Source organism: Haliotis rubra, unplaced genomic scaffold (assembly GCF_003918875.1).
Source record: "Haliotis rubra isolate DU_JTF1 unplaced genomic scaffold, ASM391887v1 Scf353, whole genome shotgun sequence".
NCBI lineage: Eukaryota > Metazoa > Mollusca > Gastropoda > Lepetellida > Haliotidae > Haliotis > Haliotis rubra.
The window spans coordinates 935,712-955,626 of record NW_025767028.1 but is presented as its reverse complement, the minus strand read 5'-3'; the positions used below and the strand labels follow the sequence as shown (position 1 = coordinate 955,626).

The following is a 19,915-nucleotide window of genomic DNA, read 5'->3' as shown; positions in this document are numbered from 1 at the left end:
GGGCTACAGCCCCGGCCCCGGGTGAAATCGGCACTTATGGAACTGGCTAGCTATTCTCCTCGAACGTCGTACAAACTTTAAGCCCATTCTTAACATGGTTAGATCAAAGTTATTCTTTGTTAGAATAGCTATAGGCACAACGTGCTGGTCCTAAGTAAAGGATGCAGTGATCAGGCCCGGGAACGTGAATTTGCTTTATCGTCCACGAGAGCGTCTATTTTAACCTGGTATTATCTATTATCTAGTCCAAAAACAATCCTTTACATGCCTCCGTCATATAGCTGTGATATTACTCAGTGTTGTGCCACACGACAAACGAACACTCCTTGACACTCGATGGTTTTATGTGTAGCATCCCCGAGGACCAGTTTGATGCCAAGATCAAGGAGCTGGAGACGGGAGGCTGGGCCGGGATGTCATCTGATGGACTTGGATACGGTGCTGGGTCACGCGGGCTCGGTTCAGGCGGGGGACGATCTGGCGGAGAAGGACTTGCCTCAGGGTCAGGTATAGGATATGGCGGGGGGTACTACAAGATGTCGTCGGCCGAGGAGCACACTGGGACCAGGATGCGGGGAGGTGGAGTCAGCAGTGGCGTGGAAGATGCAACAGGTGCGTGTTCTTGTAGAGGCCTCACTGTGTCATTGTGCAGATCCTGGAGTTAAACTTGTATGAGAATGTTGTATTCTGATTTGACGGGATGCAGCTCTCAGATATCAGAAGGCTGGTTAAACCATAATGTAGACGGGATGCAGCTCTCAGACATTAGCAGCCTGGTTAAACCATAATGTAGACAGGATGCAGCTCTCAGATATCAGCAGGCTGGTTAAACCATAATGTAGACAGGATGCAGCTCTCAGATATCAGCAGGCTGGTTAAACCATAATGTAGGCGGGATGCAGCTCTCAGACATTAGCAGACTGGTTAAACCATAATGTAAGCGGGATGCAGCTTTCAGACATTAGCAGGCTGGTTAAACCATAACATAGGCGGGGTGCAGCTCTCAGACATTAGCAGGCTGGTTAAACCATAATGTAGACATTAACAGGCTAGTTAAACCATCGTAAAATCAAAAGGGTTAACCGGGGTTCGAACCCACAATAAAAAGAAACACTGATATCGATGAAAGATGGAATTATATTGTAGAATACTATACTTTGATATTGGAATATCCAGTAACATGAGGGAACATTTCAGGGGACTTCTTCTTCCATGGAGACGCGATGTCCAGGAGCGCCAAGCACGATGCAACAGGTGATTCGGGATTCAACAGCCAGGAGTCAAGGGTGATGACCTCTGTGGCGGAAAATAACAGTTCCTATGACAGGTCTGGCGGATATAGTCACGGAGGGGATACAACCTCCACTACCCTGGTTCGGAGAAAACATGACGAATCGTCCGCTCTTGTTAGTGGTGGAACCCTGAGGAGAGTTGCCCTGGACACAGGAAGCATGGGAAAACTGAAGAAGATTCAGGTTGTGAAGGAAACAAATCAGAGAACCACAACGACGTTTGACAAAGCCGGCAACAAGAACACAACAAGGTCAACAACAACAAGCTATAACACTTCCGGTGGGCTTGGGTCAAGGTTGTTGGATATGATCCAAGGAATAACAGGTTTTGGAGCGGCCTCTGGTGGCAGACAACTGTCAATTAAAGGGAGACAAACAGCGTCAGGTGGCACACACCTTCGACAATTATCAAGTGGTACACTTGGGAGGCAGACAATCTCCGGCGGAACAGAGAGATTCATGTCCAATCTCGCGGAAGAAAGTCAAATCTCTTCGAACATGATGGAGGGCAGAAATCTCTCGATTCGAGGAACAAAGGGGAGACAATTCTTGGCAACTGGTGGACAAGGCTCTTCAGGATCTGGTTCCACTCGCAGAATCGTCATCAAGACTACTGGAGGGGGAAGTGGCATGAACATACTGTCAAATGCTGGCGGACTGGGCTCTGTGATGTCGAGTTCTGGAGGAGGTGCTAATACAACGTCGAGATCCGAAGTCCGCAGTTCAATGAGGTCGAGCTCTGGTGGAAAGATGTCAAATTCCGGTGGTTCCGGCTTGATAACTAGTGCCGTAGGAGGCGGCACCATGTCCCGAGGGGAGGAGCCATGATACCAAGCTCTGGAGGGGAAGGGGCCATGATGTCAAGCTCTGGAGGTGGAGGAGCCATGATGTCAAGCTCTGGAGGGGAAGGGGTCATGATGTCAAGCTCTGGAGGGGGAGGAGCCATGATGTCAAGCTCTGGAGGGGGAGGAGCCATGATGTCAAGCTCTGGAGGGGGAGGAGCCATGTCGATGATGTCGAGTTCTGGTGGAGGAGGGGGCGTGGCTACAGTGTCTACTGGGAAGCTCGGACGAGGCATGACTGGAGGTACTGGAGACTATCTGTTCCAGAGGGAGGTACAGAGGTGAGATATGTAGAAGGTTGAACGTGCTGGCAATAGGCCGTGTTAGTGTAAGGATTGAATATAGTGTGTACGTCCCAGCTGTCGGTCTGAATATAACTTATATGCAAGTTCCCGTCAGGTCAGTAGTGAATTAATAACACGCTATCGTGACTTGAGATTCACACAATTTGCCCTGTAAATGAAAACAATGAATAAGTATGCTGATTCCGTAAAAGCGATAGCACATACGAGCTCTCTCTCTCTCTCACACACACACACACCAGCGCGCATGCACACACACACACCAGCACGCACACTCTCACACACAAACACACAACAGCACACACTCTCTCACACACACGCTCCAACACACACACTCTCTCACACACACCAGCACACTCTCACAGACACCAGCACACACACACTCTCTCTCTCTCTTTTCTCTCTCTCTCTCTCTCTCTCTCTCTCTCTCTCTCTCTCTCTCTCTCTCTCTCTCTCTCACACACACACACACACACACACACACAAGCGCACACCCACATTCATACACGTATATGTCGCTTCATACACCTTGGGTTTCTTTCAGAGAATTCAACATCACCAACCCACAGAACTTCATGAAGCTGTACAACGCTTACAGGAGATACCTCACAGAAAGCAGCGGGCTGGCCAGGGTTTAAGCTCACGTGCACCCCTCCTGCCTAGATCATGTCATCACTCTCAGCGACTTTGTGTTCATTTCAACCAATAAAGAAATGCGTTGGTAACAATATGGGAAAGGCTGGGTCACTGTGTTGACCCATTATATCGAACTCCAATGGTTCATTCCCACACGTACGCATTTAGTTTCGCCATATTAATTTCGCTTCGTTATAACGGACCATTTTACGCTCCTTATAGCTGACATTCTATCATCGATGAGACTCACTATTCGTGTCACTGTCTATTTCGCCCGCTATAACTGACTATTCGCTTTGCTGTAACGGACCATTTTCGCTTTGCTGTAACGGACTATTTTCGCTTTGTTGTAACGGAGTACTTTCACGTTGTTATAACTACTTTCACTTCGTTATAACGGACTAGTTTCACTTTGTTATAACGGACTATTTTCACTTTGTTATAACCGATTACTTTCACTTTGTAATAAGCGACTGCTTTCACTTTCTTATAATGACTACTTTCCCTTTGTTATAACTGACTACTTTCACTTTGTTATAACCGATTAGTTTCCCTTTGTAATAACGGAATACGTTCACTTGTTATACCGACTACCTTCACTCTGTTATACGGAATACTTTCACTTTGTTATAACCGACTACTTTCGCTCTGTTATAACTGACAACTTTCACTTGTTATAACCAACTACTTTCATTTTGTTGTAACTGACTACTTTCACTTTGTTATAACCGACTACTTTCATTTTGTTATAACCGAATGTTTTCACTTGTTATAACAGGCTACTCTCATTTTGTTATAACGGAATGTTCTCGCATCGTTATAACAGGCTATTCTCGAATCAAGGAAACCCAAGTTATATGGATAGTCAGCTTATTTATAGCAATGAGTGCAACGTTTCAACGTAGGTACTAACACCGTTATCAAGCAAGTGATACAAAGTTTTCCGTTAAACGTCGAACTTTTTGCAATATAGAAGTTGACTATCTATAGAACTTGGTTTTCCTTCATCTATACAACTTCTAAAATACCTCTTGAAGAAGTTATTCTTGCATCGTTATAACTGACTATTCGCCTTGCTGTAACTGATTATATTCGCTTCGTTATACTGATTATTCACTCCATTACCCTGTTCTCCACGTTAAATCGGGTTTAAGCCTCTACACAGATAAAGACATGTCCCTTCCCACAATGCAACATTCACTTCCTAGAAGCAGGAAGCTACAATAAAGACAAACTTTGTGGATGCAAACTTGTTAGTTTCGTGAGGGCAATGTTTCGATGCAGATCCGATATAACTGTACAATAATGTAGTATACAAACGTTACATTCACGAAATAAAGAAACAAAGAAGTTGCTATCCATTATGTTTGTCTATGTCATGCAACATTCAGTTTTGCAGTTTTTAACGTTTGCTTAAAATCTTCATGAAAATATGCTATCTATGTTTTATAGTATATTCGAAAGGCTGTGGTACATGTAAAAGATATTGACCAGACATGTTTTCTGGGAGACACCTACTATCGTGGGATTCAGCCCTCTCAAGCCGTTCCACAGCAAGGGAGGTAGCTCTGCCATGCCCCGCAACAAGTTGTAACAGCGAATGACGAGTATCCACTCAAAGACATTAGTAACATTGTAACAAATACCGGCAAATAAATGATTATATATGTGACTGATCCTTCACCTGTTTTATTGAATTTAAGGCGCGTTCACTCTTCATCAGGGTTTCTGACAAATGCTTGGTGACAATTATGTGTATCTTGACATTTCCAGCTTACATTTAAACTGAACATGTTTCAAATGTGAAAGCACATAAATTGTCTCTTTGTCTCTTTCATACCAAAATGCATTAAAATATGGTACTTGATGTTACCCTGCCTGACGTTTGGTGGAAGAAAACAATCTCGAAACATTCACACAATCAAAAGTATACTGTTTTCCTCAACCATAGTGCGTTCCTAATGCATAACAACCTCCAGGAGAAGAGTTTGGGATACTAATTGTTCAGCATTCACCTGATGAACGGACAAGAGTTACCTCTGAAACGTCGTACAAAGAACAGCAAGAACTTTTTCTCTATAAAGCGTGTCATGTATTTTTCATGTTCGTCCAACTTCTAAATGCCTCTCAAGAACTTTCAAGAGCTGTGTTTTCGATTTATATGTTGTTGCATTTTTATTTGTTTCTTTCTTTGTTGGTATGAAGTTATTTTAGACAATACTTATACATTTTACACAAACAGAGATTTCTCAAGTCACACAACGATGCTCAGGGGCACACTGATTGTTACCGTTGTGCGCATGTCCAGCCGCCATGAATCGAGTTAATACCCACATGCTGGAGAATGTAAGATGGCGATAATGTCCCCGGCACCGTTCTATTGGTATGTGACACCTGACGTCACTGTGACGCACGTTCCACGGGAGCTGGCTGATCGTTGACAAGCAGAATAGTATGGCGGCTTTAACTTCGAGATGATGTCATACGTTGCATATCTCTATGCATAATTCAGGGACGGTGGGGTAGCCTAGTGTTTAAAGCGTTCGCTTCCCACGCCGATGACCCGGGTTCGAATCCCCACATGGTACATTGTGTAAAGCCAATTTCTGGTGTCACCCGCCGTGATGTTGCTAGAAATATTGCTAAAAGCGGCGTAAAACCATACTCACTCACTCACTCACTCTTTGCATGATTCACTCCTCAAAACAACAACATGACCCAGTTTCCAGAGGAGCTAAATATATATCTTAAATTATATTTCAGAAGAGAAATAATATTACAGTTTGACCCTTTTATCGAAAATGACTTTGCTGGTGTGGTTATTGTCTTACTCAACACTCTTCTATCTCTGATAGTCTGAATCCGACAATCCAGTGATGGACATCATGAGCATTGGTCTTCGCATTACAAAATGATTAAATGCATCAACCAAGTATCTAAGTGAGTGAGTGAGTTTTGTTTTACACCGCAATATTCCAGCAATATCACCTCGGGGCACACCAGAAAGAGGCTTCACCCATTGTACCCATGTGGGCATCGAACCCGGGTCGTCTGCGTCACGAGCGAACACTTTAACCACTAGGTTACCCTAGTATCTGAGTCTCATCACCCAACCCCGTTAGTCGCCTCGAACCAGCGTAGATTGATTAGGGGCGCTGTGGTAGTCTAGTGACATGAGGATTGTTTTAAAGAAATTGCCCTGTCAGTCCTTTTGTCCCTGGGGCGGTGGGGTAGCCTAATGGTTAAAGCGTTGGCTCGTCACGCCGAAGACCAGGGTTCGATTTCCCACATTGATACACTGTGTGAAGCCCCTTTCTGGTGGCCCCCGCCGTGATATTGCTGGAATATTGCTCAGAGCGGCACAAAACCATACTCATTCACTCACTCACTAATTGATTGATCAGTGCCTAGCGCCGCACTCAGCAGTTTTGCAGCTATGTGGCGGCGGTCTGTAGATAATTGAGTCTGGACCAGGCAAAACAGTGTTCAACATCATGAACATCGATCTACGCAATTGGGATACGATGACATGTGTCAACCAAGTTAGTGAGTCTGGGTATATTCCGACAAGCATGGGTTGCTGAAGATCAGTTCTATCCCGAATGTTCACGGGTCGACCAATCATCAAAATGAAGTGTGGCTGCCGTATTGCTACAAGAACACCCAATGAAAGCGAGTTGCCGGCCGCTAACGGCACGGCCCCCCCCTGACCCCTGACCCCCTGACCCCTGTCTGTCTGTACATGTGTGCTATCTGTGTGTAAACACTTCACATATCGATTTGGGTGAATTTATTGGTTTTAATAATATGGCGTATCAACGTATCGCCCCGTGGCGTATCAACCTGTCCGAGGATCCGGGCTGCCCACGTGGATTCACAGGTACTCAGGATTCCAATGCTTTCATCCAACAATACCTTCAACAACCAGCCAGTCAGGCTTGCAGTGTTTTACCGTGATTTACTTGCCAATTTGACAACATAAACTCATACTCTAGCGAACCGAACAACGGGAAAGTAAGAAAGAAGTAGGCGACGACGTCTCAAGAGACATGCTACAGTAAGAGGGAAGAGCGCCCACGTGGTACACTGAGTGAGTGACTTTAGTTTTACGCCCCACGCAATATTCAGGATATATAGCGGGGGTCTGTAAATAATCGGGTCTGGATCAGACAGTCCAGGGATCAACAGCATGAACATCGATCTACGCAATTGGGATATGACACCGTGGTACAGTGGATAATGAACATCAACGATATAATGGTCCAGGGCGATTGGACCATCTTTCATCGAACGATTGCACCAGTTTCATCGAAGCATCCAAACAAAAATATGCCTTCACCCATGCCAATACACAGGGCTTGTATTGTAGAAAATAATACATTTTTTTATTTTCGATATTTCAGGTACAGGCAAACATGTATAGAAAAGAGTCAGGATAATACAATGGTACATGTATACAATGTACAATTGGCTGATACATTCCACTTAGGTTGTAGTCAGGAGTGTTTTCCAAGCAATACATGTCAAATTGACCAATATTGAAAAAAAATAAATTGCTCAGTTCCCGTTGATAGGAGAAAAAAACCAACATATCTTGATATGTCATAGTGACGGACAAAATATATTTGTAAATTCCAGTTGTAACTATACTGAGTTCAGCCATGATTCTATTTCTTTCCATAATTTAAAGACCGATATATATTCAATATTTTATTGAAGATGTATATCCCATTTTATAAAGTAATCGTCTTGTTGGGAGGACATTGTGAATAATTCTATATCGGAACCATTCCAAGTCTATGTTTCGCGAACATGTATATTTGCAATAATCATGATAATGTAAAAACATTTCCAGTCATTTTCAGTAAAATCACTCTGTATAACTCTTTCCCATTTGGAAAAGCCTGGAAAGGGAATAAATTTTGCGTTCAAGAGGGAGGCATATAGAGTTTTACTCCCATTTATAGTATTAATTCTTAAGAAATTAAAGGGATAAATTGGGAACGCATAATTTCTTTTTAAACTGCTTTATGTCCAGTATTCGAGCATATGTCATAATGACTCATTTCACCGATTCAAAAAATACGTTAAAAAAAGTTTTATTGAACGTATTGGACAATTCTTCATATGTAAACAGTCTGCCTTCTTCATTGAAGCAAATCATTCACAAAACAACACCTTGTTTATACCATTCAAGATGCAGATAGAGATGATTATCAATTCTAATATTGTCGTTGTTCCATAAGGATTAGCATTGTATCTCTTCTTCATTTGCAATTTATCTTTTACGCATGGATATATAGTTTGACCATTCTTAAAGTATGTCTTTCCAAAAGCAGTTAGTTGAGGAAAATTGTTGCATTTTGTATGCATCAACTATCCGTAAGCAAAAGTGGAGTCCTGATTATAGAATTGACTGGTACAGAGAAACGTCCACTCGAGTTACGTTATGGCCACTTATTCTTTTTCTATTGTTTGAAGTTTCCACACACACACGCACGCACGCACCCGCACACACACACGCAAACATGCTCCGGATTTAGCATAATTACATCTCTCAATCTTATCAGGTCTGTTTTTATCATATGAAGTTAAACACTTTTTGTAGAGCTGAGAATAGGTGGTCAAGCTTAGGTAGTAGAAGTGATTTAAGAACAGTATTTCTTCCATACAGGGTTATGGTACAAGCTGACCACATGTTCATTTGCCTTTCAATCTGAGATAGTTGTTCATTGTAGTTTATTTCAACCACTATATGTATGCAGATGACAGTCAGTGAACGAGTGTCAGACCTAGGACGTATATTCTTCAGCAATACAAGCCCTGTGCGCCAATAGAGAACCTTCATGGTTACATGTTGGGTGAGGGGAGCATTAGATTTGGGCTCCGAAGTCTCTGACAGTCACTTTTCAAAGCTGTTTTTCTTGCGCATAGCGTCATAAGAGACACATTATAACACGTCCTCAGGTGACAACTGAGATGGTGTCACGGTTGCCGTTCCCTGTCCTGTGCTGGCACAGACACCGCCACATATACCAAGCACCTGCTGTTGTCGTACACACGCACCATCGGGGCTCACTGGGTAATTGATGGTCACGTGTGATAGCTGGTGCCCCGAGGAGGACAGTCTTGACCAGGAGATGACCCCTTATCGCGTGTGTCCTGCCCGTTTATAATATTTACAGATCATCCAGATGACGGTTATTGTTTAAACCAGGTGAGTCATGTGATAACGAGGCAGCACGTGTGTCCCCTCAAGCATGGATACTGAGGAACAGATAACGGAAGACGATGTTATCAGAAGTAAAACAAAGAGTTATGCAATGTCAAAAATGATTAAGATGAATGTTTTTCGAGTAGCTCACATGACCTTCAGTAATATGAACCTTTGGAAACATAACAAACCTAAAGCTATAGTGTCACCCACCTTTACCGTTCGTAAAACCATCGAGATCTAACACGCGCCGCAGGGCTCCAGATAACGTCTGGAGTACGTACTCCAACACAGGAGTACTGGAAAACCTAAGTGTACATTTAGGGTACTGAATGGAATTTAATGGAGTATCAGTAATCTTGTATTTCGTTTCATATATGCACCACAACATTGGAACTCTTGTGTAAACAGGTCAATGAACAATAAAACAATACTTTTTCAGATAAATACGTCTGTAAATGATTCTAAGACCGTACACCATTGCTGTGGTGCGTATCTGCTACGTTTTCTAAATTATTTCTTACCGTTTCATGCATATTTTTTGTATCCGTACATACGCCGATACGGCCCTTATCTGAAGCCTGCGGGCCGACAAACCAACCATCATGATCGATTAAAATCGTCATGGCAGGTTGCGCTGTTTAATTCACTCCACTCTCTCCGTTGTTTGTTGAAGGCTGAGCACTTCCACAGATACGATGCTAGTCTGTCTCACAGTCCCTGAACCACACTATTTTCCCTACTGCCAAGCCTCTCTGCAGTGCCAAAGCTCTCAATAAAGCAAGTCTAGATTCCTCAGGTTCAGGATACGATGACATGTGTCAAGAAATATCCAGAACATCTTCAAGCATACGACAGAGGCTCGTCTTTTTACTTCCATTGAACAGTTTGTTTCAAAAAAGGGGTTTGTCTATATCCTCTTCTCATATTATACAAATGAAAACTTTTGAATTTTGAGTTAAGTTCAAATTCATAAATAATTTTGTTGGTGTTCCAGATAGATCTTGCACTTTGGTCATCTAGTCTTTAAGTGACATTGTGGGCTGCAAGTTTCCAAACTGTAAACTGTTAGGCAGTAGGGGGGCTTGACTGACTCACATGAGGTGATGACAGCATAGAGATGGACAGGGCTTAACCAGAGGGTCAATAAATATGCCTGTCACTTATACCGTTATCTGATGGTTGTATGATGTGACTTCTAATTGGTAATGACCCCAGCACGTGTAGCCCCAATGCAGATGTTCTTAGTCTCTGAATCTCTGGTCTCCCTGGGGCTCCTTTTCAATTTAAATGGACTTGTTTGTTACTATCAAAATTATATATATTCAGAGACTAAGCATTAGTCTAATACGATGGTGGCATATTTACTAATGCTGAGTGATTATACAGGCCTGTATGTAGAAACCAACAATCTGCAGACCACGGAACATCTCATGTCCTTGACATTTCACGTCCTCTTGGTTTTGACTCATTCTTAATGAAAGGGCAGATTTAAAAAAACGCAATTGTTGACACGGAAACACCAGAATGATTGCCATGGAAACATTTAGTGGTTGACAAAGAAATATAACACTGTTTGACTCAGAAATATCACTGGTTGCCACAGAAATATCACAATGGTTGACAGAGAAACATCACAACGGTTGACACAAAAAACGTCACAATCGTTGACAAAGAAATATTACAATGGTTGACACAAAACGTCACAATGGATGACACAGAAATATTGAAATGGTTGACATTGAAAAATCACAATGGTTGACACAAACATCACAATGGGTAGATCTTCTTTTGTGTATTCGGTGTACGGTGGTGTCATGCAGCATCACTCAAGCGTGGGAATGGATAACATAGGTATCTCGCTGATAATATGGGTATCTCGCTGATGATGTAGGTATCTCGCTGATGATATAGGTATCTCGCTGATGATATAGGTATCTCGATGATATAGGTATCTCGCTGATGATATAGGTATCTCGCTGATAATGTAGGTATATCGATGATGATATAGGTATCTCGATGATGATAAAGGTATCTCGATGATATAGGTATCTCGCTGATGATATAAGTATCTCGCTGATGATATATGTATCTTGATGATGATATAGGTGTCTCGCTGATGACATAGGTATCTCGGTGATGATATAGGTATCTCGGTGATGATATAGGTATCTCGCTGATAATATAGGTATTTCGCTGATGATATAGGTATCTCACTGATGATATAGGTATCTCGCTGATGACATAGGTATCTCGCTGATGATATATGTATGTCGATGATATAGGTATCTCGATGATGATGATACAGATACCTCGATGATATAAGTATCTGGCTGATGATATAAGTATCTCGCTGATAATATAGGTATCTCGCTGATGATATGGGTATCTCGCTGATGATGTAGGTATCTCGCTGATGATATAGGTATCTCACTGATGATATAGGTATCTCGATGATATAGGTATCTCGCTGATGATATAGGTATCTCGCTGATGATATGGGTATCTCGCTGATGATATAGGTATCTCGCTGATGATATAGGTATCTCGATGATATAGATATCTCGATGATATAGGTATCTCGCTGATGATATAGGTATCTCGCTGATGATATATGTATCTCGATGATATAGATATCTCGATGATGATGATATAGGTATCTCGATGATATAGGTTTCTCGATGATAATACAGGTTTCTCGATGATATAAGTATCTTGCTGATAATGCAGGTATTTCGCTGATGATATAGGTATCTCGCTGATGATATATGTATCTCGAGCTCGCTGATGATAGGTATCTCGGTGATGATATAGGTATCTCGGTGATGATATAGGTATCTCGCTGATGATATAGGTATCTCGCTGATGATATAGGTATCGCGATGATTTAGGTATCTCGCTGATGATATAGGTATTTCGCTGATGATATTGGTATCTCGCTGATGATATAGGTATCTCGATGATATAGGTATCTCGATGATGATGATATAGGTATCTCGATGATATGAGTATCTCGCTGATGATATAGGTATCTCGCTGATGACATAGGTATCTCGCTGATGATAACGGTATCGCGCTGATGATATAGGTCTCTCGCTGATGATATAGGTATCTCGCTGATGATATAGGTATCTCGCTGATGATATAGGTATCTCGCTGATGATGTAGGTATCTCGCTGATGACATAGGTATCTCGCTGATGATATAGGTATCTCGCTAATAATATAGGTATCTCGCTGGCCCGAAGATTAGCCTATACACAATATGATTGCTCTATTAATAATAATTTACTACAAGATTTATGTCAAGCCTAATGTACACAAGAACATTAAGTCACACATTGTGGTGCTTCAAGTCATGTTGAATCAGGTGTTGAAACTTAGAGGAAAGAGACATAATCGGGCTGCTTGTTTGTTTGTTTTCTTGGTCAAATCTCCAACAGGTGAGGGTAGTGAGTAAATGTTGCTTAAGGCCGCATCAGCAGATTTGCAGCTATTCGAGGTTAGAAAGCATATATTTCCCTGTATATACTAATAAGAATAAAAGTGATGACAAAGATCACTAAAACGCCGGTCCTTTTCACAGTAAACAGTAAAACCTGACTTTCAGAAAAATTTACTTCTATCATATAGTTTAATTTCCTTCAAATACGCTAAGATTAAATGGGAATTTGACACGTGCCTATGTGCATCTTTCCGGCATATAAATCCAAGCAGGTCTCAACACTGCTTTCACCTGACACCACCACCCCGATGGCTTCCCACCACCACCGTCCCGATGGCTTCCCACCACCACCGTCCCGATGGCTTCCCACCACCACCCCTCCCACCACCATCCCGATGGCTTCCCATCACCACCGTCCCGATGGCTTCCCACACCATCCCGATGGCTTTCCCACCACCATCCCGATGGCTTCCCACCACCACCCCTCCCACCACCATCCCGATGGCTTCCCCCACCACCCTGATGGCTTCCCATCCCGATGGCTTCCCACCACCACCCTGATGGCTTCCCACCACCACCGTCCCGATGGCTTCCCACCACCACCATCCCGATGGCTTCCCACCACCACCGTCCCGATGGCTTCCCTTCCCACCACCATCCCGATGGCTTCCCATCACCACCCGATGGCTTCCCACCATGGGCTTCCCACCACCACCGTCCCCACCACCACCGTGATGGCTTCCCACCACCACCACCGTCCCGATGGCTTCCCACCACCACCCCTCCCACCACCATCCCGATGGCTTCCCACCACCGTCCATGGCTTCCCACCACCACCATCCCGATGGCTTCCCACCGTCCCGATGGCTTCCCACCACCATCCCGATGGCTTCCCACCAAGTTCCGACCACCACCCCGATGGCTTCCCACCACCATCCCGATGGCTTCCCACCACCACCGTCCCGATGGCTTCCCACCACCACCCTGATGGCTTCCCACCACCACCGTCCCGATGGCTTCCCACCACCACCGTCCCGATGGCTTCCCACCACCACCCGATCCCTCCACCACCACCACCTCTCCCACCACCATCCCGATGGCTTCCCACCACCACCGTCCCGATGGCTTCCCACCACCATCCCGATGGCTTCCCATCACCATCCCGATGGCTTCCCACCAAGTTCCGACCACCACCCCGATGGCTTCCCACACCATCCCGATGGCTTTCCCACCACCATCCCGATGGCTTCCCACCACCACCCCCGATGGCTTCCCACCCACCCCGATGGCTTCCCACCCCAATCGACACTGGACCATGATTGTGTTGAACCAAAGTTTCCAACACTCCGCCACTCCCTATACATTAGTGATCTGCGGTGGAGTTAACCTCAGATAGAGGTAACCTAAATACCTGTACGAAAACATATCTGCGGAGAGACATGTCTGCATTGTCCAGTCCAAAGGTATTCCAACCATTAAGTTCCTACGACAGGCTTTTGTTCACATACACCGGGTGTCGTCACCAATTCTCACATATCCACCTAAATATCTATTTTATTGGAATACGCAGACAATGGGCGCTGGAAGTGCGCGGTATTTTCGTTTTGTATTTCAAGCCACGATGTTCTCTTTCCTAGTTTGAAAAGAACATATGAAGACGTAGGCTTATATGTACTGGCATTGTGTGTAAATGCAGCATGACAATATGGCATCTTTGATCTTGAATAAGCAAAGGGATGGTTTATGGCAAATCGCTGTAGGCGGCATGGCACCTACGGTACAATTAACATTCCCGGTATCACGTGACTAGTCAATTCAATTTCAATTCTTTATTTACCTTTAGCTGTACAGCTAATCGGTTGTGAGACATGAAAATATACATTCTTAGTACAGACACGGTGGTTGGTTTGGTACAATATATAAACAAACAAAAGGAGAATATACAAACACATTTTACAGTAAAGTTAGTCTTAACTGTGAAGCCTTGAATAGGAAATTACCCAGATTACAGAGTTGCTGAACATTTTGGATACTCAAGAGCTGGACAAGTTTGAAAACTAATGGATTTTTCCAATAGTAAGGCTTAATATACAATTTCCTTAAATCTTGATAAACTGGACATTTTAATACAAAATGGAATTCATCCTCTATATCATTGAGACAGGACAGACATGTTCTATTGTTCATGTGAATATTATTATACCTTCCTGTTTCAATATATAAGTTATGTGAAGAGAGTCGAAATTAAGTCAAATATTTATTTGTATAAATTGCAGGAATTGATTTTTGAAGATAATATTGCAAAGTGAAAGTATCAATAATATGTTTATACAATCTGCACTTAGTGAAACTAGACAGTTGACTTCCAGTAAACTGAAAAGCGTGATGAATGAGTCTTTGTTTAATTACAGGCAGATAGGAGACATTCAGTTTGTTTGTCAATGCAGCATGACGAAATGGAATCTTTGATCTTGAATATGCAAAGGGATGGTTTATGGCAAATCGCTGTAGGCGGCATGGCTGCTATAGTACAATTGACATTCCAGGTATCACGTGACTGGTCAGACTCTTAGTCTCTGATGAGTGAGTGAGTGAGTGAGTGAGTGAGTGAGTGAGTGAGTGAGTGAGTGAGTGAGTGAGTGAGCGAGCGAGTATTGCTGGCTTTCACCACTCGATCCCACTGATCAGTTATCGGAAGATCGTTCAAAGGGAAGCATAGTCCAGAGAGTTACGTACCTTTGATATGATAGGCAGTTCGAATCCCAGATTTACTCATATTATGAATCTAGGTTTGTTAGTACCCCGCCCATGATCGTAGGTTTGACCCAAAACAAGGAAGACGTTTAAAACCTGCATCACTTCGGCCGTTCCACCAATTATCAGATGTATGGGTTTAGTCCAACTGACATATATTCCGCTCAAAGTCCTCACAAATTTTACAAGCCCTGATTCAGCCGACAACATTGAAGGGCGTGTATAAACGTGACTGCGTTTCTTGACACACCAAACTAAAGAAACATACAATATTGAATGTGTAATATACAGGCGAGGCGTTGTCCATTCGGAACCGGGTGACAGGACAAAGGCTCCGCCGGCTCAAGCAGCACCGTAATGTAAGAGTCTGTCTACAGGTGGGGCTGGGCAGATGTTGCAAGAAATCCATACATTGAAATTCAGAGATCAATCGTGAACACAAGCAGACTAACTGCGGTGTATAGTCTGTTTCAGGAAGCTGACCATGATACACTCGTCGATCTCCCTGTCCAAACCCTCCACTTGGTAAACAAACCTGCCACCGTAACCGTGGTGATATTGAAGATACTCCTGTGTAACAAGACTGTGATCTCGCTATCTCAGACTCTCTTTCTCCTTCTCACTCCATCCCTGTCAGTCTCTCTCGTATCCTCTCTGTCCCTGTCAGTCTTCTCGTATCTATGTCTTTTCTTTTCCTCCCTTCCCCACTCTCTCCGCGTTCTCTCTCTCTCTCTCTCTCTCTCTCTCTCTTTCTCTCTCTCTCTCTCTCTCTCTCTCTCTCTCTCTCTCTCTCTCTCTCTCTCTCTCTCTCTCTCTCTCTCTCTCTCTCTCTCTCTCTCTCTCTCTCTCTCTCTCTCTCTCTCTCTCTCTCTCTCTCTCTCTCTCTCTCTCTCTCTCTCTCTCTCTCTCTCCTCTCTCTCTCCTCTCTCTCTCTCTCTCTCTCTCTCTCTCTCTCTCTCTCTCTCTCTCTCTCTCTCTCTCTCTCTCTCTCTCCTTTTCCCTTTCCCTATCTATCTCGTACCCGTGAAGGTCCGGGTTAGAATATTGATCTTCAGTAACCCATGCTTGTCGTAAGAGGTGACTAAAGAGATCGGGTGGTCAGGCTCGCTGACTTGGTTGACACATGTCATCTGTTCCCAATTGCGTAGACCGTTGCTCATGTTGTTAATAACTGGATTGCCTGGTCAAGACTCGATTATTTACAGACCGCCGCCATATAGCTGGAATATTGCTGAGTGCGGCGTAAAACTAAACTCACTCACTCACTCCTCCCTCTCTCTCTATCTCTCATTATCTGCCCCTCTCTGTGTCTCTCGTCTCTCCTTTTCACTCTCTCTCCCTCAATCTCCCCCTGTCTCTCTTTCTCCCTCTCTCTTCTCTCCTTTATTCACTCGACACTCTCCCTCGAGTTGGATGACAAATTTGCTGGTACCTGCATCGTCTTTGGTCGTCCTAAGCGTATTAAATGATTATTGAAACTCTCGTGAAAACGGGTGACGATGAACTGTGCGCCAATCTTTCTGAACTGTGCACCATTTTTCTAAAAATGCTATATCCGCCCCTGCTAAGTAACATTCGGTTCATGTGGACAGCGCCTGAAGATGCCCCGCCCCCCAATAAACAGTCACAAACACAAACAAGGCATTATTTATAGCATCTCACCCCAGGGTCCGGCTGATCGCTGAAGCATATCTATCTGTATCAGTGATCAATAAATGACATATACCCAACGGGTTACGACATAACCACCGGTGGGAGGGGACGCACCTTGTTGTACTACGCGTTTACTGTTGTTGGCATGCGTCACGAGTCACATTGTTCCGCTCTGCGTGATTTCAAACAACAAGTTAAAAACAACTTGATAAACGGACAGGCCCGTGAAGGTCCGGATTAGATAGAACCTTCAGTAATCCATGCTTGTCGTCAGAGGCGACTGACGGGATCAGGTGGTCAGGCTCGCTGGCTTGCTTGACACATGTCATCGGTTCCCAATTGCGTAGATCGATGTTCATGCTGTTGATCACCGGATTGTCTGGTCCAGACTCGATTATTTACAGACCTCCGCCATTTAGCTGGAATATTGCAGAGTACGGCGTAAAACTAAACTCACTCACTCTCTGATAAACGGACATCAACACTTCACAATCACACGCACAGTTTGTGCAGGTAATAATTAGTCAGGCTGCATGATGCTGGATGCCAGCCTGTTTATTGTTGGACTAGACAAACACGAGGAGGATGTGAAGCATACTGACATGAATCACGGTGTCGGAGAACGAGGACTGGTTATCACCATGGTTACAGTACAGTGGGGTTCATGCCACCTAGGTCTGTTTAGCTGACGAAACTGTTGACGTGGATGTCCTACGACTCCGACAACACGGTGACGGTCCATAGCAGTTCTGTTTAAGGGACACATTATGGACGAGATGACATTTACTGCCCACAAAGTGTTGAGGAAAATATTCACACGACTTTTGACATGTAATATGGCAACGATTCGACAAGAAAGCTTAAACCTCCATGGCTTGCCTTCCATCGAGAGCCTGGTCTACAATTTAAGACAATTTCAGCTACATTACACTCGATCACTTCATACAATTATAACTTTATCAGCTAATGTTGGTATTTTCTATATCACATAGACGACCGGGATATAAATGTATCACTTAAAACCAAAACCATTCAGTTACATTCACTTGATCACTTCAATCACAGTTATGACCTTATCACCCAGTGTTGGTGTTTTTTATATAAAATATACGACGTGGAGATCAAATCTATCACTAAAGCCATTATTGCAACACCCTAAACACACACAAAATAACAGTGCCTGCTGTGTCCGAGAGATTATTGACGTCATTCAATTGTGACGTAACAGATGGTTGTCACAATGGTTTGCAACGTTTGTGATGAAGTTTTACGGCGATATCACCCCGTGTAGGATGACAAACAGATATCAAATTTAGGTTTTTCAAGTCAAATCTGCCTTTTCCGAACTCTCACCAATTAGATGCTTGATTGGCATTTTAGAAGATGATATTTGATGAACATAGAGATTTTTTCTGGGTTACATCTTCTTTTTATTCTCGAGTACAACGTTTCAGGGCTTCTTCTGGCCCCATCATCAGGTAAAACTGAACAGTGATATTATTGACGTCATTTAATAGTGACGTACGGATTATCCCACTGTACTGTAACCATGGTGATAACCCGTCCTCGTTCTCCAACTCCGTGACCCATGTCAGTGTTCATCCCCTCCTCCACAGGTTTGTCTAGTCCAACAATAAACTTGCTGGCATCCACCAATCCGGATGTTCAGTTTTACCTGATGATGGGGCCAGAACAAGCCCTGAAACGTTGTACTCGAGAATAAAAAGAAGATGTAACCCAGAAAAAATCTCTATGTTCTCACCAATCAGTATACATGCCAACTTTGGATCCAATCATCAGTCTTGAGTTTACTGTAGGTTCCTCTGTATCTGTGACGAACGGGGGTGCGTTTAATGATTTTTGAATTCATCGCAGACCAATCTCCATTAATAACATAAGCATATCTAATATCAATTGTTGGATGATTACAACTGTACACAGTGATGTTAACCTACCAATGATGAACGTATCAAATATCATCATTGTTTGGACGTTACCTAGCAACAGAAAGGTTGAACAACGTTGTTAATGTATTTTGTAAACACTCCAGCTCGTGCAGACAACGCACACTGTATCCCCTGGTTAATAGATTGTAGCTATCTATTGTGCATTGGATGTCCGCTAGTGACGACCAGATGGTGACACACACCCGGATGTTGTATGAGGAGGGTGACAGTTAATGTGTTTATCACACGTGTTATATACATCGCATTACGTTCTTCAAACAAACAGTCTGCTTTCCTAGGTACTGCAGACATCCAACCATCTACCAGTATATGCCATGGGAATTAGTTTTAGAAATTACCAGGTGTTACCAAGAGCAACGGTATTAACCTCGGCGGGTCTCCATGGCATGAATCAACATTCCCACCGCACATCTCACTGGGTAGTTGGTGTCGCTCTTGTACATGTTCAAGTTCTGCTTCAATGATCAGTAATTGAAGTTCTGCTTCAATGATTCTGAACACACTGAATGCATAGTTAAATAAAACTCGCGCTATGAGTCCAGTGTCTCACGAAGTTCCGAAACATGAACATGTGAGGTAGTAAATAGTTCACTTGCTTCAATGTACTGAAAAGTTATGTCCCAACTGAACCTGAAGCTGAATTAGTTCACTTGTAGTGTTACGATACCACATTGCTTCCTTTACCCGTTACGCCAAAGATCTGTGTTCGCCTCCTGTCATTGCTCGGGCCGCTTCATCAACCAATGTCCCTGAGTACTGTCACTAAAGACGTTAAATTGTGGTACATGTTGTTGCCATGTCTAGCGCGATG

The 19,915-nt window shown here is 43.5% G+C and overlaps 2 protein-coding genes across 2 annotated transcripts; both read left to right on the top strand.

Annotated features, from left to right (window-relative positions):
* Nucleotides 1–2,116: 2,116 nt before the first annotated feature.
* LOC124285117 (serine, glycine and glutamine-rich protein-like) lies at nt 2,117–3,074 on the top strand. Its single transcript, XM_046721270.1, has 2 exons — nt 2,117–2,415; nt 2,981–3,074. The coding sequence occupies exons 1-2, from the start codon at nt 2,117–2,119 to the stop codon at nt 3,072–3,074; spliced, it is 393 nt and encodes a 130-aa protein (XP_046577226.1).
* A 9,964-nt stretch (nt 3,075–13,038) lies between these two features.
* LOC124285116 (protein TRACHEARY ELEMENT DIFFERENTIATION-RELATED 7A-like) lies at nt 13,039–14,049 on the top strand. Its single transcript, XM_046721269.1, has one exon. It carries the CDS (start codon nt 13,039–13,041, stop codon nt 14,047–14,049), a length of 1,011 nt encoding a protein of 336 aa, XP_046577225.1.
* The last annotated feature ends 5,866 nt before the right edge of the window (nt 14,050–19,915 follow it).